General features: G+C 36.3%; 1 protein-coding gene across 1 annotated transcript; it reads right to left on the bottom strand.

The window, feature by feature from the left end:
* Window positions 1–278: 278 nt before the first annotated feature.
* LOC108483008 (serine/threonine-protein kinase TOR-like) lies at window positions 279–21,088 on the bottom strand. Its single transcript, XM_053032020.1, has 57 exons — window positions 20,562–21,088; window positions 20,025–20,363; window positions 19,868–19,942; window positions 19,528–19,700; window positions 18,926–19,024; window positions 18,312–18,471; window positions 18,074–18,217; window positions 17,741–17,910; window positions 17,454–17,652; window positions 17,188–17,382; window positions 16,914–17,066; window positions 16,013–16,134; window positions 15,844–15,943; window positions 15,594–15,689; window positions 15,216–15,346; window positions 14,963–15,065; window positions 14,701–14,886; window positions 14,511–14,603; window positions 14,356–14,391; window positions 14,158–14,256; window positions 13,968–14,066; window positions 13,665–13,827; window positions 13,194–13,318; window positions 13,020–13,072; window positions 12,380–12,503; window positions 12,094–12,279; window positions 11,068–11,220; window positions 10,845–10,997; window positions 10,385–10,456; window positions 10,155–10,289; window positions 9,968–10,029; window positions 9,693–9,790; window positions 8,886–8,995; window positions 8,638–8,811; window positions 8,493–8,558; window positions 7,807–7,875; window positions 7,586–7,696; window positions 7,112–7,252; window positions 6,887–7,015; window positions 6,561–6,729; window positions 6,187–6,398; window positions 5,810–6,016; window positions 5,580–5,693; window positions 5,288–5,491; window positions 4,952–5,032; window positions 4,626–4,700; window positions 4,486–4,552; window positions 4,099–4,259; window positions 3,751–3,924; window positions 3,496–3,624; window positions 3,318–3,401; window positions 2,665–2,726; window positions 2,517–2,589; window positions 2,277–2,411; window positions 1,806–1,979; window positions 1,445–1,716; window positions 279–477 (listed from the first exon to the last, which is right to left on the bottom strand). The coding sequence occupies exons 1-57, from the start codon at window positions 20,679–20,681 to the stop codon at window positions 459–461; spliced, it is 7,428 nt and encodes a 2,475-aa protein (XP_052887980.1). The 5' UTR covers window positions 20,682–21,088; the 3' UTR covers window positions 279–458.
* Between the last annotated feature and the right edge of the window lie 390 nt (window positions 21,089–21,478).

Below are 21,478 nucleotides of genomic sequence, written 5' to 3'. Positions count from 1 at the left end.
AGTTCTCTAATTGGCGTCCAGCCAGGTTTAGCTGAGGTTAGTGCGAAACGATAGGAGAGGTATATCAAACAATCAAACCTACATACAAGTCCGAACATAGGATTACAATTTTTAAAATTTTTATTAATATTGTGAATTCATTAACTATTTTTTATCAAAACTAAATGAATCGACTCAACATAAATATATATATATATATTTTTTGTGATTCAAATTATCAAAAGCTCAAAACCATAGACAAAATTATGAAATTAAAAAATAATGATAAACAATCATGATTTGTTTTGTATGGGAAAAAGAAATTGATAACTTAATTCAATGTGATAAATAGATTTACCACAATAATTTTATTTTATCTTCAATACTAACAAAGAGAAAGAAGAATGAAAAGAAAACAACATATTTACATTAAATACAGATATGTACAGGTTTTATACAAAATATACATTTGTTTTTCTTCACCAAAAGGGACACCACCTGGAATAGAATAAATAAAACAGTTAGTGATTCCTCCTTTTGATAAATGTATGCAAATGCTATGTTGTTCCCATTATTCTTTTCCGAAATAACACGCATTTTTGAACATGGGTATTGGATAAATTTGTCAAAATATCCTTTATATACATGGAATAAATTGAAGGACACACCCGAATTTGAGAAACATGGTGCCCATGGATACATATCTATTAGAAATCTCACAATTCCGAAACACAATCCAAACTTGATTTAACCATAGTTAGTCAACTAGGAGAGAGCAATTTTCAAACCCAAAAAACTGACTCAATTGGTTTAAGCGGTTTTGGTTTGGATGGATAGGCCAGTTTTTCAGTCATGGGTTCGGTTTTGCTGATTATTACGGTCTGTTATCAGTTTTTGAACTTTCAAACTGAACCAACCGAGAAAACGACTTAATTTCATATTTTTTAATTATTTAAAATACATTTATAATTTATAATATATAAAATAAATATATATCGGTTTTGATTGGGTCGATATTTGTAGATTATGGTTGGTTAAGTTGGTTTAAAAAACCAATTGAACCGACCAAAAAAACCGAGATTGAACCTGAATTGACATGAACTGAAACAACCTGCACTCAAAATGACCCAAACAAAGTAACTCAAAACGATCCAACTTGGAGTGACCCAAACTTAGAGTGACTAGATCTTGAAAAGACCTGATCCATCAATGATCTGACTCAAAAACCAAGCCTCAAACCCAATTGACCTAAGCTCAAAATGACCCAAACCCGAGAGCTCCAAAACAAAATGATCAAAAAAATTTAAAACCCGAATTAACTCATCTAGATTGACTTGAACTACCTAAAACCAACTTGACTCACCCGATTGACAGGTCTAAAAACGACAGGTCTAATATGTGTACAAGTACATGCATATGGCTACATAAGCATACAAAAAGAGAAATAGAAGGAAGAGGATCATACCCAACATAGTTCTGGCATAAATTTTCATGGGAAGTAGCTTGGATTATTAGCTTTTGAACTTGCAGTTTAACAGATAAACCATGTTCCACTTCTCGATTATCTCCCGAAATTAAGGTGCTGTGGTCTATTGAATGTTGGATATTAGAAGAGGCTGTCGGTATTGAGGAGCAAGACAAAAAGTCGCGTCCAGTAAGTTTGTTACTCATACGAGCCATAACCACCACAGCTCGCTCGTTCAAAACCTCATTAGCATCACCAAGTTGATTAACAGCCTACAATGGCACCAAATTGATTTTAACCCATCATATTACATTTACATTAATAAAAAGATAAATTGTAGAGTTTTTGAGATGTAGAAAACCTGAAGAAGTTCCCGTTCCCGAGCCCCTCGCTGAGGTTGAGCAAGCTCTTTACTTGGAGCAGTTTCTTCCGTGTTTGTGACAGCAGTGCCATGTGTACTCGCAAAAATTGACATTTGCGGAACTTCGTTGAAATTGAAAAGACGCCAATTAATGAGAGGATCATGAACGAATGCCTGAGGAACAGTTGATTTATAAAGGCAGATCCATCAGTTTTTATGCATAAACCGGAAAACAGATGTTTTCATTTATAGTAATGGATTGGCAACAATAACAACCAGAGTGCAGTTAAGCAAATGTGATTTCATTAAGGGCACAAATTGCATATATAAATACATCACTGTTTCAATACCCACACCTGACTCCGTTTCCTTTTTCTATTATAAACATGAACTTCTCGATAGTATAATTAGTTATTAAAGCTTCAATGGAACAACATGAACAAAAAATATTTTAAGTTCAGAGGTTCATACCTCCATCATAGCCATAACACTATCCTTATTTGACCGGAGAACCTGCATCACATTTTCACATGTCAAGCGGAAATTGCCCTCGATACCACCGACTTCCATGGCTTTCACAAGCATTCTAGTCAAACGAAAAGGAACCTGAATCGAGAATTCAACACAATGGACATTAAAAAACTGCAATCCCTCTTCCCTAACCCAAAAGAATGACAAAAAGAACCTTAGTGATTCTTTCGACGGACATACCTTTTCAGGGAACTTTTCCCGGTTCATAGAGGCTTCAAAACAGTCTCCAAAATCTATGTGCAAGATCTTTCCACTGCAAAACAGTATCATGACTATGAAATACATAATAACATCAGTAACTATTAATTAATACACTTCTTTTCCATACCTAGAGCGCCGTAGCATGAGATTACTTGGGTGACGATCACCTAAGCCGAGGAGGTAACCAACCTGAAACAGAAGCCATGCATCATTCAATCGTACCAAATCTCTTAACCAGGACACAATAACTACATGTATAACGTAAATTTATGGATTTACAATGAAATTCAAAATCTAACATAACACCAATTGACTTTCTCCATACAATATCAGGGAAAAAAAACTCCAAATAGATTTGTGGACTTGAAATGCAATTGTACTATTCAAAGTAATATTTTGATTGTATGTCATATTAAAAGCGCAAATAAGCACGCATGGAAGTTTAGCAGCAGACTCTTTTCTCGTACACCACATCAAGATATCTTCATTTTGCCAAAATGGGAAGTTTTACAGAGTAATCGAAATATTTATTAAAAAAGTGAAGAAACTAAGTCAAGCAGATATGGTTCCAAACCAGGGGTGATCCAAACCTTTTACCAATAATCAATACTGTAGCCAAAGATAATACGATTGCATACTGGGATACGATAAAAATTTATCTAATCAAAAAAGATAGAAAGAAAGAGAGGACTCCGACAACAAAAGTAATAACGAAAGTTAATTTACAGCTAGAGACTAGCATTAATTACGGATACACCAAATTATGAGGTAATCACATACCATGCTCATTACTGCTAAACTTCGAGTATAATTTGTCCTCCTCTCTAGCCACACCTCAGAAGTACGACTTTTTAACCAAAGAACCTATCAAAAGCCAAATTTATGGAAGTTGAAAGAAGTTGATAAATATGAAGAGGAAAAAAAAAGAAGAAAAAGAGAGAATATTAAGAGCACATACTTTCGCCAGATCGTTTCCTTCAGTATTTTGTAGAGCATACTCAAATACTTCTACTTTAGAAATGAGTGGTAAATGGTCATAATCCGGTGCAAAACTTAGCATAAATTTGTGCTCCTGATTTAGGGTGATCTGAGACCATGAAGCACAGGAAAAGTTAAATGCAAATTTTTTATATAAAGCGGCAACAGGTATGACCAAACAGACAATATGTGGAATATGAGAACCAAAAAAAGTATTTGGAGAATTTCAACCAACCCTTCTAGCATCTCTGTACTCCCTTATGAGCTGGTGTAAGGTGTCACAATTAGGGACCCATCCAATCAACCCACTGTTTGGAGATAGGGGTATGACTTCATATCGCTGAATAGACAGATCCTTCTCTGCAGTTTTTCTGGAGTTTTCCAAGAGAGTGTTCACTAAGCCAAATAGCTGATAAAATTTGATCATCAAGGACATTAGATCTCAATAGATGATGTAAAATGGTAAAATTATAGTTATGTATAAGAAATGTAAACCTCCAAACACCAAGCAAAAGAACCGTAGAATCATCAAACTAGCATGAAAGTAATACAAAAGGGGAATGGAAAAGTAAGCAGAAACTACCTGCATGACACGCTCATCTTGGCGAAGATCTTCGTGCCCTTTTAGTAAGAAGGCATAATCTTCACCATCACTCCCATGAATAGTCAATTTCCGAGGGCGCTGTTTTGAGGTTATCACGTCAAGTTGATGTGCAAATGATGCAATGGTTACCACTGGCGATTCTGAAAATTAAAAAAGGGGCTCACTTAAGTTGGGGCAGCCAGTTTTTCTTCTTTTATTTAAAAAGAAGAAGAAAGAAATGGATACACTAGATAATTGGGGGATAAGGATGCTAGGGTTTGAACACTAGTTCTAATGCCACACAAACTTCTTTCCACTAGGCCAAGATGTTGGCAAGGCGGTCAGGTTTATACCAAGACATCCATTCAAAGCAACCACTAAGCTTACCTGCACGGTATGTCCCAGGTACAGCAAGCTCCAAATCACGGCATTCTACCAACTCAGGAGAAACAGACTGCAGAATTTACAGTGAAAAGTTAACATTGTCAAATTAATAATTGAGAAGAAATACGATGATCAATATTTGCCTGCAGGTCCAGGGTAGTAAGACTTTGAAGTTGCTTGTCTATTCTCCTGAAAACATGATAATAGAGATCCCATGCCTGATGAATTCAAAAAATAATTAAAGAGAGATCAACATTCTGGGAACCGCAGAAAAAACAGAACAGATAAACCAGTAGCATATTCTAATCAGCATTTCTATTTAAAAGAGTATATATAAGTACAACCCTAAGACATCCTCAAGCAAGAAGTTCCACAGAAGTTGGGAATAAAGCTGCTTCAGACTACAATCAAATATTGCTCACTCAAATATATGTAAAATCTAACAATTTAGTCATCAAACATTTCATACCTGAGTAAGCTCAGCATCTTTTCCGGTTCTCTTATATTTCATGCAACACTCATAGGCCTGAGACAAATCATGATGGTATGCCTGCAATTCCATGAAACCAAAATGAATTAACTGAATATGCACACCGGAAATCCTAAAATGCCAAGTGGGCTCCAATATATCAGAAAAAAAAATATGGCACATAGCAGCAGAAGTATAAACAACTAGACTTGGAATATTCACCATTAATTATGATAAAAAAATCCTTAATGCAAACAATGAAATGAATATGCAAAAGTTACTGATCAGATCCCATGGAAGGAGATAAGATAGTTGCAGCAAAGGAATAGAGAAAACCTCTATGAATGCTCTCTCCTTTATAGTAGTATTGTCCCTCATTGCCCCTTCCTCAAGCATCTCGTGTAATGGCTCTAAGACTTTCAGCATCCCTTCAATGTTATGTTCACCAAAGTATAGGCGACTAGCTTCTTCTAGCCCCTCATGCCATAACTCATGCCAAAGTATTGCAACCCTGATTAGTTCCTTTGAAACCAATTGTGCCTATGAACAGATCAAATCTATTTTTAGATCAAACTGCCAAGGCAAATAAAACAAAGAAAGAAACAAAAACAGATTCTAATTATTCAACCTGATCCACAAGTACACCACTATGCTGACGCACTTTATCAACCACTTCTTGAGCTGCTGCTTTGCGCAAATTGCTTATGGATTTACAAGCAACAAGTAGAGGGTACATAAGAGCCTGGGAAATTATTAAATCAGTCTAGCAAATGAAACAGGTCGAAACGATTTGAATTGAGGCTGCTACAGAACCAAGAGCTCCAATCCTGAAGCAGAACAGAGATAATAAAGGCAAACCTGGGGATGACTTTGTCCAATTCGCACCAAAAGTGATTGTATAAGTTCTCTCACAGCATGGTTATTTGAATGTATTCTGGCGATTATTTGAGGTAAAACAGCCAACCATGTGTTGATATTAACATGGGCAAATCCTACTTGTAGGGCCATTTGAACTTCTGCAGTAGCTCCATGGTTAAACCACAAGGTAAGAAGGCGAAGTATATCCTGAAAAAGAAAATTAGCAGACTTTAAGAACAATGTTTAGAAGAGAACAATGAAGTTATCAAGTGGCAGTTAAGAAGGTGAATAAAAATAGGTCAGATCCCAAAGTTATCATTAAAGGTTTTGTGCTATTACCAAGCTTAAAAATGATATTGTATATTTAGTTAATATACCTGTAGGCTGTCATCAACACCTTTTGCATTTGCTGCACATGCTATCGAATGGAAATATCCATTGACAGCTGAAACAACAAACTGAGAGGCGATGGTTTGAAGGCCTCTGGCGTAATGAGACATGACAGCTGTATTGAACAATGCCCATGCGTGCCATGCTTTTGCCCATTTCGGCGCAAACTGAGTGGCATTCCTAAATGCTGAAAGGATCTCTGAAAAAAAGGACCATTTAACACGAAAAAGAAATCAATAACAACTTCAGCATTTAAGAGTCCATAATAGACATCTTCTTTTTATACAATAACCAAATATTTTATTTAAAAGAGGGAAAAAGCTGCAAATGAATAAGATATCAAGTTCTTAGTATTAGCTACCTTGTATAGAATCGTCATCCAATCCAGGTGATGAGAGTGTCCATTGCCAAGCTCCAAGTTTAAGATACACACGGGCCAGAAGTGGAACATTTGCACTTGTACCATTCATTGAAGCAGTTGATGGAATGGATTGAATATTTGGAGAGATTGAAAGCTCCCTAGCCAAATTCTGGAACAGTGATTTTTCCATCATGTAAATTTAATCAGGAAAAATGCAACTTACAAATTAGCAGTAGCGAATGCCAGCAGAAAGATGTACTAATTGTGGTAGATATGCATGAAAAGCTAGAAAAAGGATAAGTGCTCTTGGTTAAAATTGGATATACCTGCAGCCTGGAAAATGCTTCCTTTCGTTTAAGATCATCTCCAAGTGACCATTGATATTTTAAGTAAGCCAGCATTACTTGAGGAGGGCCATGGTATCTTACATTTTCAGGAGCAGTTTCTGGATCATACTGAGTAGCATACAGTATCCAGAAAAAATTTAAAGTAAGAAAACAAACATGATTTTGTGCATCCTTGGAGCTTCAGAAAATGTAAGTAGTACAGACCTGTAAGAGCTTAATTAAGGTAGACCTAGCCTGACTAATCCTTCCATTCTGCCGACAGAGAGAAGCAAACTTGAGCCAGGTTTCAATGTCTTCTGTTGGAGGTAAAACAAGTGCTCTAACAGCCAAAAGCACTTGCCAGACCTGCATATTTGAACGCATAGGAACCAACACTTAAGCTTGAGACACATTGGGAGAGAGTATAAATAAGCATTAGGTTCATTCCAATTAAGCAAATGCATACAGAATCATAAACAATTCATATATGCCTGAAGTCCTAATCGAAATCTAAACCATTAAATCTTCCATGTCAATCTACGTGCATTTGGATGTGAGTCAGACACACGTACATTAAAAATGAAAAAGGAAATTAACTTTATAATATTTAAATAAAAAAACATACATGGTACATAGATTAGCAAAAGCAATACTTACTAAGACATAATGGCAAACACTTCATCAAAGTAAATAATTTACCTCAACATTTCGTTTTGCTCCCTGTATCCGCTCAGTCCACATATTTCGAATCAAGGCACGCCGCCCTTCGGCAACAGGATTTCCCATAGGTAGAGTGCAATAATCAATGACCTGCAATAAACGAAGATTTCCCTTGATAATAATTCTTTAAGGAAGTCACGCTTAGAAAAAAGAACAACTAAAAGTGAGCAAATTAAATCTAAAATAGATGTAGAATGAACCTCCTCTAGTTCTGAAAGCTGCTGAACACGGACCATATTGCTGTAAGCACGCTCATAGCTTTCCAAAACCTGAAGTAGGTATTAATATCATGATGGCCATAAAGTAAAGATTTTCTCAAGTCCAAACGCATGAATTTTTAAACTTTCACCACCAGAAATCACGATGGTATCATTCAAGGTAGCGTTATACAGATAAACAATCATAGTATTATTAAATAGAGCATCAGGGTCCTGAACCATAACAAAAGCTAAGTTCTATAATTTTATTTGAACCAAGTAATTTCATTACTTTTTATATCATGTACCAAATGAGCCCGATAACAATCATTGCCATACCAACGACGTCATAAGAAAAAACCTTTATAGATACATATATATAGACACACATATAAACTACAAAAGGGCACAGGGAATTTAACTATACTTAAAAAGGTGTTTTACTTTCCCTTTCAACTATTCTCAAAGCATGGGGGAGCTAGAGCCATAAGGACTAGAAATATCGACAATTGTAAAAAGGAAGAGAGAAGTATGTATAATGTTGGATATGTTCTAGAAACTGAAAAGTAGCAATTTAGAGTATTCGCTAACATATAGAATGAAATGGAAAAAAGAAAAACTAGAAAGTGGCTGCTCAAATAAAAAAACACTAAGTATTCAGTTCAAGAAATTGGGGCTAAGAAACTAACCAAAGCAGCAAGTTCTGTTGCTAGGCACTTTCTAGCTCTCTCAACATACTCACGTGCCTCATCATACTGCAAAATGCAGATAGAAACAGATGACAGGCATTCACAAGAATTAATAGAAGTAATGAGTATAGACTAGAAAAAGCACCTTTCCCCTCCGAACTAACAGAACAGCTCTGAAGAATGTACCATTACTGCTTCCATCACCAGTAGCAGCAGTGTTCCCTAAAGCCCGAAGTTTGGTTTCATCACCATCATCTAATCGAGACACATACTCAGCCATTTGATCCCATTCACCCATATTCCAAGCAGCATTTGCAGCCTAGAAGAAAAAATTCATTGAGTACAAGCACAATATAGAAAATGTTGACATCAACTACAGCATAAACCACAAACCATTGGTGCCATTTCCAGTCGAGCTGAGGGCTCTGCTGGAGTCCAGTACTCTTTGCACAAGTTGTTGAGCTCTTCCCATCGAGCCAATGCAGCAAGGCATCGCATCCGTCCTACAATGTACATGCCACATTAAAATTTTCAAGAAACTAGCATACACTGGTATAGGAAGTAAATTATGCTTTCTAAGCTCAATTATTATGATGTGAAATATAGATATAGGAAAATTTTACATCAGAAAATGAAAACCCAAAAAGGTTGGTGATAATTTGATCTATTTACTAGAACCTAATCAGTGCAACCAACAGTCTATAGGGTAGAAAAATCACTCAAGGCATTTTAAAAAATAAATAAATAAATAAATAAACACGGGTGCCCGAGAAACATAACTTCAGCTTATATGAGCTAACTTGAATACAGCAATAGGAAGGTTTTGTCTATCAAAAAAAGCTTGAAGAAAGAAGAAAAATATTTTAACCCATAAAAATGCCCGATCACGAGTGTTCTAAATAAAATTTCAAAAAATAAAAAAGGAAATGAGTTAAATAAGAGAATGCAAAACCATCAGTATTCATTTTGCTTTGCTCACACCGACTATAAACAAAGGTAAATCAAAATATATGTGCTCAGTCCACAACATGTCATACCATCTAAATAAATTTGCTGCAACCTGTTTTTGCATTCTTATAGAGAAATTCAAAGAATTCCAAATTTCTGTTATGAAAAGTATACTAACAAAGAGCATGCAAGTATTAAAAGAAAGAGGAACAGAACAAACAATTAAACGAGCCATTGTGCTTAAGTTAATACCTAGGGTAGCTTCTAGTACGAGGTGAGGGCTTGATGCTTGAGTGGCTTTGGCAGTGTATGCCTTAAGAGCGTCATCCCATCTCTGCAATTTCTCATACCTAACAAACACAAATCTATGTAACTAGATCTTTTCCCCCCATTTTGCCAAATATACATATTTGAGGAAGACAGCATGAAATAGCAAATCAGGGAATGACAAGCAGAAAACTACAACACAAAAGCTCTGTGAATGACATTAACGTCACTAATCATTTTGAAAATCAAATGTCTAATACCATGATTCCTTCAACTGAACATCCAAATATTGTTGAGCATTAGTCAATATCCCCACAGCAGCCTAAAAAGGTTAAAAGAAAAATAATTAACAACCTAAATCAATAAGGAGATATTTGGGCGAAAGCATGTAGATATTAGGAAAAAAAAAAAAAAAGCACAGCTCACAGAATATATATAGTTATATACCTCATGCTGGTGTAACTGGTTATTTATGTGTATGAGAGCTTCAACTACAGCAACAGGATTAGCATCCATCTTCTTTGAGCGGGCACCTTCGAATTCCATTTCTTTGTAATGTAGTGCCTTAGCAAATGCTCGACACTGGCATGTGCCATAAGAATGATAAATCTTTCACTGTCCAGATGATATAAAAAAAAAAACACATTGCATAAAAGCATTTCTCAAGGAAAGCATACCTTTTCAGCAAGTGCAGCAAGAAGTCGAATATCTATAGGGAGAGGTCTTTCATCACGTTCCATGAATTCAGCCTGAAATGATCACATATATCCTTTTAAACAAAAGAAATACATTACCTTCTCTTTCAAATACATAGTACCCAGATTGCCCTGACAAATGGGTTACGTATGTTACAATTGCTTATTGGCTACATCAGAGGGGTTTCCTTATCACATATCTGCTTATATGTTTACACCTCAAGCTGATATTTTTACCAAATTGTTTTTTAATATTGCTTGTGGACCAGTTATACAATGCCAACTCTTTTAACCATGGAATTACCAAGAATAGAAAAACAGCAAAACAATATAAAAGCAGATTAATATGGTCTTGTAAAGTGAATCTGAATTTAGTAAAGGATAAAAGCAATCAAATAGCTTGCATGAAAACAAGGAATAAAAATTAGCTGAAGGGGCATACCAAGTTGAGAAGAGTAGCCAAAATTTCAGGAGGGATATTAGGAGAAGAAAATGCCATCTCCAAGCTTCGAACCAACTGCCTCTGACTAGACTCATTAAGTTGAGACCAGCAACTAACAAAACCAGCAGCAAACAACTCACGCCCAACAAAAGGCTGCAAAGGAGCAGATTAGAAACCTCACTCCTAAGGAAACAATACATAAACAGAAACCTTGTAAACATACCTGTAATTGGGCAAGCCGAGCACAGGTTCGTAGTGCTGGAGAAGGAGATTCTTTTAAGAGTTCAATGCTAAAATGCCTCATCCATTCTGCCCAATCTTCTTTGGTACTACGCTGAGAAGCCTCCCCAGCAGTGCGTAACCTCCCATCATTGACCTATAGACAAGTAATTTATGTCAATTAAGGCCTCTATAGACGACATGAAATAATGTATGAGAATTATTTTTAAAAAAACAAAATAAAGATAAAATGAATGTAACTTCAAAGGAAAATTTCATAGGTATAGAGAACAAGATAATGGACAGAAATAATCAAATTTCTGTGTATCCAGCAAGCATAAGAATATAGAACTACACAAGATTAAGAAATGACGTATAAAAATTGTCTGGGCTCACATCTGCCACAACCAATTAACAAGTCAGATATGTAAAACGAATGCAACATCACAAGCCATTACATGTCAGAAACTGCTCACAGCATGACTGGTAACAAATAATTATTTTGATGTTTCAAATTTACAAAGGCCAAAGGTATCAAGAAAGGATGTATACAAGCATAACTAACTCCCTAAATAACTTGTACAACTCCATAAAAAAACCTAATCTTTCTATGCATACATGAGATGCTACAAAGCATAAGAAAACACTTGCCTGTTCATGCAACTGATGCCAGTGCTTACCTACCACATCACATTTAATATTCTTGTTTTACATAAGAAATTTGCTGATCATACATTCATTTCTTTAAAACATGGTGTAACCAATTAAATAGAAATCTGGCCATGCCAACAACTACTCAGCTAACTACAGCGATAGGGTAAGTCCATCCAAAACTAGCTACAAAGATTATGATTGAAAGTTACTACATAACCAGTTTTAACTGATATGTAGTACAGATTATTTCCAAGTTTCATCTTCAAGCTAGCATTGCATGTTCGCTTGGCAGCATGCTCAGGAACCTAGGTGAATAAGCTATGGACAAAATAAATAATAAACAATAGCTTGTCATACAATCATAAAAGGATGATACCTGGTGACCTCTAGGATGTTTTTGCACATCGTTCCCTTCTTCATAAGGATCATTTTCCATATCATTTAGTGGGTCACTAACAACCTCCACTGGAGGTCGTCGACTTAATCTTTGTGCTGCTGTGCTCCCCACAATTAATGGTTCACGTCGCCTTAAACGACCTTCAATTTCCTCAAATTCTTTATGCTGAAATAAACAAGTTTTGATATTAAATTTGAACATTGGAAGTAGCAGGGTACAAGTTTTCCACATGCAAAAAAAAGAATGACACGGTCAGAAGCAATACCTGCAAGCGGTGTCTCAACAAAAGTTTGTGTATAGATGGGATAAAAATAGTGAAGTCTTCTCCAAGGGCATGGGCCAGACAGCAAAGTGCATCAACAGCATCTTTACGGAGCTCATCATTTTTCCTGTAAATCAAATTTCTTTTAGGCATAGACATAGTGCATAGCATGGTGCTTCCATCAAGCCTCCTCTGATGCTGATGGTTCTAACCCATTAGAACCATCCATCAGTTATCACCATTAGCGACTCATGTTTGAAAAAAATTACTTGGTTCATAGACTATTAATTTCCATAGACAAGTACCAAAAGCATTTATAAACTAAAAACCAAAAGTGCTTTGCAAAATTGAGTTTCTTTTATCCCAAGTTATCAGTTGAGTGTAACCCTATGATATCATCATAAACAATCATTTTATTATCCTTTCTTATTTACTTGGAAAGAAACTGAAGGCAAACTAAATCAAATTATCTAGACCATAACCACGATACTGTTTTGGTTCCAAAACCAAACACAGAGAAACGTGAAAAGATGCACGCAGACTAATACCCCTGATACACGGCAAGTGATCTACCATCCATAAGTCTAAATAGGGAAGTTTCCTGTATTCATAGAGTTTTAAACAAAAGGAACAGACAACTCACCCATCTAAAACTATCTTCAAGTGATGCACTAGAGAAGATATGTGACCTGTAACCTGAGTTACAAGGATGAAAACACAAACAGAATACATGTTCAACAGAACTTGAATCCGCAGGTATTTAAAACATATATATAGTAACTGATTCTCCAATGTAGTTAAAATTCTTGCTACCTACCTGAACACAGGGGATCAACCTTGTCAAAGTTCTGATAGCAGCACGTCTTATCTCCACAGAACCATCCACTTTAAACAGTCGAATAAGGGCAGGAAGAAGTAGATGCATATGTTCATCCAATGTCCCTACATGGTAATCATAATTAGAAATCCTTTAGATATTATCATGTAAAGATGCTTAAAGTTAGACAGATAGAGAGAACAATAAGCTTCAGTTCAAAACTAACAAATTTAGTTTAGACGAGCATGGGTTAATCAAAGGTTTGAATAAAAGGTTCTCTAGAATAAAACATGAAAATTTCCACTTTCTTAATTTTTCTAACTTGTAAATAACTATAGGGTTATAAAGCTATATACAGATGTTTATTCTTCTTTCAGCATGCTTAAAGAGCATGCCCATGGTCACATGCAGCATCACAGTTACAAAATAATAGACTTAAGTCCCAAAAGTGAAATGAGTGCTACTACTAACCACCAAACACTTCCAGGGTATGGAGAATGTCAAGAACATAGGTGTAGTCATTGCAACGTTCTGCATCGCTCAAAACTTGAATGCAACAAGGAAGAATAGCAGGAAGATACTTCCGAAATTCATCATTGAGAGCCAAGCAAAGCTGCTCAACTAGGTGCAGTACCTAAGAAAGAGAGGTAGGGAGAGTTTAAGAAATAAGATCAGCAGTAAAACAATAATAATCAAGACAATCAATCTAACAATCCAACTGCAGGATACGCAAGTACAAATTACTTGTACATGTAAACTAAAGTATAAAAATACCGGAAAACCACGTGAAGGGCGAGTACTGGCTGGCAAGCTGAATAATGACCATAGTTCGGAAATTAAAGATAGCAGCTCCGGTAAATATTTACGAATATGCTGCATAAGCACATCAAAAACCCAAAATAAAATGCCAGAAGAAAGCCAATATCAATTACATACATGAAATCTTGAAGATATTTAAATGTACCTGACGCACAATGGACACAAGAGTGCCCAACTTCCATGTTATAAAATCCTTCAGATGATCATCACATGTACGAACAATCTGAAAGAGATCATGCAAAACCTACAGAAAGAAGCAAGAAAATAAGCCACGGTTCAGAAAAATAACCAACAAAAAGCCAAGCATAAAAACCAAACTTGGCTGAAAAATTAATAGACAAACCTTTGGCAAGTATGGAACACAACCCAGACCCATTGACTAACCTCGCAAAAGAGAAATTTAATGATTTAAAGAAGTTAAAAAAAGAAAATTTTAATTAAATAGTATCTTGGATAAATATTTTAGGAAAAAGATTAAAATCCATATGTTGAACGCACCTTGAAAATAAACATGAGAGATCCAACCACCTTTTGGTGGTAACTGGCAAGAGAAGGATCCCTAAGAATTCGCATGAGAGAATTGATAGCAACCTGAATTCAGTTATTTTAGCAAATAATTAAGAGGTTCTACTACAAACAAAAACTGTTAAAACAAGCAAGAAGAAAGATAAATTAGGTAGGGCATTACAGTGGAGTAGTAATCTTCAGATGTAGCAAATGATGGCCAAAGGTCCATAGGTAGTTCATCCATTGATGATGGAATATGTTGACCTGAATCACTGGCAGCATGGGTAACATCTCCATGTGACCCAGATAGGCTTTGCTGATTCCTTTTATGCGCATGGGGATCCAAAGCACCCATGATACCAAGAACCTGGGGACGACAAAGTATACTCAGTTTCACAAGAAAGCTGAACCGTTAACTACATCTAAAGTTCAAGAGCAACTACCTTCAGTACTTCTCGTCTGGTAGACCACACTAACTCACCATTCAACAATTTCAGAAGTAAGCCAAGCAATTGAGGGTATTCGTTATATGGAGCTATGACATACCTGTCAGACCCGTTCAAGAAAAATCTCTTAAACACCATCAAAGGAAAACTGGGGAGGCTAACATTTCTAACATAAAACATGCAGAAGTTTAAGAATACTAATTAGTCCAAAGCTCCTCTGGCAAATTCAAAGCAATATAAGATGTCTTACCCGGTACTCTGTACAACTTGACCAAGAGTAGCAACAGCTACTTCACGTTTTGTGACAGCTGCCCCATCCAATAATGCCTCAACAATTAAAGGCATAAGTTCGGAGATATATTCTCTCATTGCAAAACCACCCTAAAATAAGTCATAGTCCAAGAAAGAATAGTAAAAGAAAATGTTATACAAGGAAACTTACAATGAATTACACAGCAACCAAGCTAGGATTCTCATCAGACAGCAAATTTAATACAACATACAACTTATAATTCACAATTAATGCAAACACAATAATCTTTTCCTATGTCTATCAAACTGAATATCTTACTCCAAAAATGATGTCATGTGTGAAAGACTAAAAGCAAACAAACAGAAGTTCACCCACCACTCTAGCAAGATCTCCCACAGTCACAAGAACTCCACTGATAAAACCATTATTGGCATTAACTCCAGTGCCCTCAAGTAGTCGCGCCACAAGAGCCTGAAAAATAAAACATTCAATAACATGATGGCAGAGACACAAAAAAGGAAAATAACCCCAACTCCCCCCCCCAAAAAAAAAAAAAAGAGAGAGGAGCTACTAGAAAAGTGGAACGCGGAAAGAAAATAATTAAATAACACAAGACAAATTAAACCTTGTGCACTGGGGCGATATATGGGAGTATTAGTCGTTCACAGTTGCGTATTAAACAACCGAGCAACTTGGCACTCTCTTCTCTGCATTTGTTATCTGCACTGCTCACAATGCAGGAGAAGTCAATATTTAATGCTGCATAGAGAGGACAGAAGTTCTTTTATCTTTACCTTTGCCCTAAGTATGTCAATAATTGTATGAGATGACGACGAAGTGCTGGAAGAACATATGCCGGATTTTTCTCTGACAATCTCCCAGCCACTGATATTGCATATTCTCGCACATCAAAATCCTAGAGCAACAGAAATATTCTCTATTCATAAGAGTGAAACACAAAGTAATGCAAAAATTGGAACAAAAAAGCACAGCTATTTCAGCACGTTTGAAGGCTAGCTATCAAGCTTAGAACCCTACAGCTGACTCATATGAAACTGTCCTTAATCTAATCAGTATGCATGTCTTCATACTTTTTGCCAAAGGCAATTCCAATAAACAAAGTGAAACACTTTTATGAAAATAATAATCTGTTGGAAAAGACAGCAGAGAGAAAGTGCAGGCAAAAGTGGCTTAAGAATAGTTCGGGCAAGATGGTTACTATTAGACACAATGTCGCATTTAGGAAAAGTTAGAGATGTTAAGAACAGTAATAGCTGCAGAGACCAGACATACTGATCAGCAAAATATAAAGTGTTCCTTAAATATGGAAAAAATGGTAATCAACCCTATTTTGAAGAGTTACAAATCAGGAAATATCAAGTCATTTTAACTATGGAAAACACTATTTTTCACCTTCAAACAAGAAATTAGGTACACATTATTTTTCTAATTTCCTGTACAGTATAAAGAACAATATTATTCATCCCCTTTGTCTAGATACCAAGAAAGTAAAATCTTGTAATCATGATAACATTCTAATAATCTTTTATTTCATAATCCAGCAGCCCAAATATTTAATTGAAGACATGCCGACTGCCAAGACAATTAGTAGGCCTATAAAGCAACGTACTGATAAAGAGGCATATAAAGATGAGAGGAACATTCTTGACAGTATAAAACTGGATTAAATTGCACCTCATCATTTAAAGCAGCAAAAACCGCACTCAGGCTATCAGCCTGTGCTAAAAAATCATCAAAACCTCTATTTCCATGGAGAGAGGAAAATATTGAATGGCGAACAGTAACATCAGCATCTGCAACAGCTGCAATGAGAAGCTTCTCCACAAGCTGTTGAAAACCCAATATAATTTATAAGCGAGCATAATGTATCATAAAGATTCTAACACAGGTAAAACATAATACATTAACATCATCAGTATTGTAACTACTATTGCACAGACGAACAAACCTCCTCAATAAGACGCCTTCGCTTCCCTCCAGCTCGGCTAGACCGACCAGAACCAAATTGTGAGGATGTGATATCAGAAAAGGAATTTGCAACTAATTTGCAACAACATAAAGCAGCATCTTTTCGTGTGGCTCCATCCTCGTCATCAAGATAACGAACAACCGATCCTCTCGCAAACTCAAGAAGTTCATGTCCCTAAACCGCAGAATAATTAGTGCCAAACCATGGTTGACATCAGACACTCCATATAATGTAGGTAAACAAACCTTGAAATTAAAACGAGCAAGAGTCTGCAAAGCAAGCTGAACATGGGCCGAACCACTAAGCTCAGCCACAGGCTGGGGAATATTTGTGGCAGTGCCTCGAGCCACAGCTGGCCTTGCCTGAAAATAATGGGACTTCGAAAGAACCAAGGAAATGCAATCAAGAAGCCGATCTTGAATAGTGGGAAGCAAAGACGGAATACTGAAACACAACCAGTATTTTATAAAATTAATACCCTCAATTAATCCCCAAATACAATCTGAACACAAGGTCGTGACTGCCCACATACCTGACTGTAATTTGCTCAAGAGCTTCAACAAGTGTAGGAGAAAGACCAGCAGAAAACATAATATCAAGGAGACCACGAACATGGGACTCCATTGCCGGTCCCATGGCTTTCGCAATGTTTCCAACACAAGCCAAAGCTTCAAGCGAGGGTCTACCTCTTCGTGGAGCAATCTGTAGATAAATAATATGAAAGCAAACAGTTGGACAACTTCTTTCTTCTCAAATAAAAACAAGCAAACTTCAAATAATAATAATAATAATAATAATAGTAATAAAAAAAACCAACAACATGCAACCAAAAGATAAGTCATGAATCACGAGCCATGAGACTCACTGCATCACGTAAGTGAGAAGTAATTGTCGGCAAATAGTGGACCAGCTCTCCATCCAAAGCACCAGCCATCTCCCCAAGGGCAATAAACCCACTGGCACGTTCAGCTGGTATTCTTAAGACTGTAAGGATATGGTTCATGCATATCTGCAAGATATCAAAAAATCCAAATGCACATAACTGAAATGGGTTAACATGCCGGTTAAGTAATGTGATCGTATATGGAGCAAAAACAACTTACCGTCAAGTAGTTTGTGACAAATCTGTCACGCAGGAAATGTGCAATGCGAGGTAGCAAAGAAGTTATGCTAAGGCGAACAAGGCGATCTCGATGCTCTAGGTATCTAAGCACAATTTCAGCTACTTCTCTGTACCTTGACATCATGAACTCACCAGTGTTCCTGATAAAGATGAAGTTTATGTCACTAACAACACATATACACTTATATATCATTTCATATGACAATAAAATATTTCCTAAATGAAATGGATAATCTTCGTCTCATAGAGGAAGAGCATACTACAAATTGTCTAACACTATAAATATATCTACACATGTATATACATCTATAACCTAATTACAACCTATACTGCAGCAGCTAATCAGCATTAGGTGAAAGACTATCTAGCACATACGTACCTATAGCTGTATTTATTTTACTAACCAATGAGGCATATATGCAAACACAATGCGTATACAAATTTATTTTTCTATTTCTTTCTCCTTTTCTTTTTTCAATGAGGAGGGGGAAGTGATCAAGTGGAGGGAACCAATTAACTCAAAGGTTGAAACAGAAATTAGAGGACTCGAAGTCCTTTTAATTTACAAACAATAAATAAGACCATCACACCAACCTCAAAAGCTCTCCAACAGCAAGCAAAGAACCATGTATACTGTGAATAGGAGCATTTTTTCCCAATCCATCTTGCGTAGCCTCGAACATTCGATAGTACCTATAGAAACACTGAAGGTTGAGCATAGAAAAGAACAAAGAAAACACATTTGAAAAATTGAGTTCAGAAGTTACAAAGAAATGAACATGCACAAGAAACGTAACAGTAAACCCTGCCTCCTCTACAAACAAAACCAACCATCAAACTGGGGCATACAAAGAATGTAAAAAAGCCAAGCAGGTGACAACTCCACCAAGAATAGCACACTATAAAGCACTACTATCGCAAGGCAAGTTATAATTCCTCTATTCTTCTGTTTATTTGCAATTTAGAGAGCATAGTAAGATCCATAGTAGGTAAAAGGGTGGTTTGGAACAAAATTAAGGCAGAAACAGCAAATAGGAACTCAACTCAGACACCGGAAACTACGAAACCATGAAGAGATGTTTCTACATACATTCATTTAAAATAGAAAACTAGGAAGGCTGATGCAGCTATTTGGTTCAAATTTATGAAAAGAAAAAAGAAAAGAGATATCAGAACATCACAATCAATAAACTAACCACTGCACACGCCAACGTGTCTCACGTTTTTCAATAACGCGAAGGCACGCTCGCAATGCCTCCACAGCACGCTCACGAACAGCCAACGTCGGATCCCTCAATGCAACCCAAATAGCATCAACAAATTCAGGTACATGAACATTGAATACAGTGGAAGCATTTTCTGCCATTTCCTTTAGTAGTAAAATGCAAAGGTAGCTTCAATAAAACAATCTTTTACAACAAATGAACAAAATTAAATTAAACAATTTGCAGCAACTTCTAACATAAGATCAAAAATAATAATTATTTTCTAGAAATCCATTCATAAGGAACAATAAAAATCTCACATAGAACGCACCTTCAAAATTAAGACAGCAGCAAAACGGCGATACTCTATTCTATCCCCACGAAGCCACTGCAGGGCAGTTTTGACCTGAGAAACAGGCACATTGTCTAGACATTATTCCCATTGGCTTTGAATTACACTACAAAAATTAGCAATGTCCCCAACAAACCTGAAATTCCACTTCATCCGCAGTCATCGCCCCACCAGCTCTCGCAAGATGGCCAAGAACTTTACTAGAAAGGACTAGTATTTCAGGATCACGCTTAGTCTCAAAAACAGTCCGCATATAATTAGAAAACCTGGAAACCTTGGAGGCATTCTCCCCAAGTGCGACATCTATCAACTCATCAATAGCTCTTAAAGCTCCCATGTTCTGTGCAACATCGTTACTTTCCAACAGGCTCGAAATTCGATCATATAACTGGTCCATAAAACGAGAAAACGCTTCCCCGCTAAGGTCACGAGCTTCTTCTTCCACATGCTTCTTCAATGCTAATGAAGTTCCTTCCTGCTCACAATCAAAAAAAGCCAAAATTATAAAAAGTTTCAAACAAATAAAGGATAATCAAATTAACTGCTAATCTTATTCTTCATTCTTTCAGCTAAGAATCCCGAAAATTCAATTTCAAATTCCTTCCACTTTCTACAACTCAGCAAGAGAAATAGAGAAAGAAAAAAGCAAGGGAGTGAAGTGGAAAAACATCACCTTAGGGTTGCCACGGGTACAGAGGTCAGCGAGTATACGGTTTAGCGCTTCGAAGCTTCCGCCGGCGGGACCAGATGCGGCCAGTCCACAAAAGCGAAGGCTCTGTAAAGTCACCGCCATAAAAACCCCTACCCTGACCACTAACTGCTGAAAATCCAACCCTAAAATGTTAAAAAAATTGTATAAAAAATGCGTATCGGATCTTTGGTTCAAGGCATCGAATCCAACGACGATAAGCTCAAAAAGAAGAAGAAGAAGAAGGAGAGAGAAATTAGAAGAAGAATCGATTAATGACGTTAAAAATACGCGTGGAGAGTGTGCACCACCAAGAAGAACAAAGCTTTTCGCTTTGGCAAATTGGAACTGAGCATTTGACGGCAAAGGCAATTTTGGTGTGGCTGTCCCCCTATCCAAGGATGTTTTTTTTTAGTTATTTACTATAATTCCATCTATTTTCCCCACTATTAACCCAAACCACTATAATTCCATCTATTTTCCCCACTATTAACCCAAACCAAACTTGGTTGAGCCGATTTCAAGTAATTTTGGGGTGTAGATGTTTAGTCACATTTGTATCGAATCGGATTGATTGCTCAAATTGATCAGATTGAAAATCAGTCACGATATCAATTCTGTATTGAATTAGTTGGACTAAGAATTAATACAATCGAAATAAATTAGAAATTTTTTATATATTTTATTTTAAATTTTAATAATTTTTTAAATGAAACTAGTCGAATCAATAAATTAATGGTCAAATAATCTATTCGACTATCGGTCTAGTTTTAAAAATATTAGCTTTAGCCTTAACTTAAATTTCATATTCGACCTGAGTTCAATGGATAAACAACTCGAGTTTGAACAAGTTTAAACTAATTTATTAAATTTCTTATTTAGACTCAAATCCAAGTAAATTA

The sequence above is a fragment of the Gossypium arboreum genome, chromosome 1 (genome assembly GCF_025698485.1).
Source record: "Gossypium arboreum isolate Shixiya-1 chromosome 1, ASM2569848v2, whole genome shotgun sequence".
Lineage (NCBI taxonomy): Eukaryota > Viridiplantae > Streptophyta > Magnoliopsida > Malvales > Malvaceae > Gossypium > Gossypium arboreum.
This window is presented reverse-complemented; position numbering and strand designations above follow the sequence as displayed.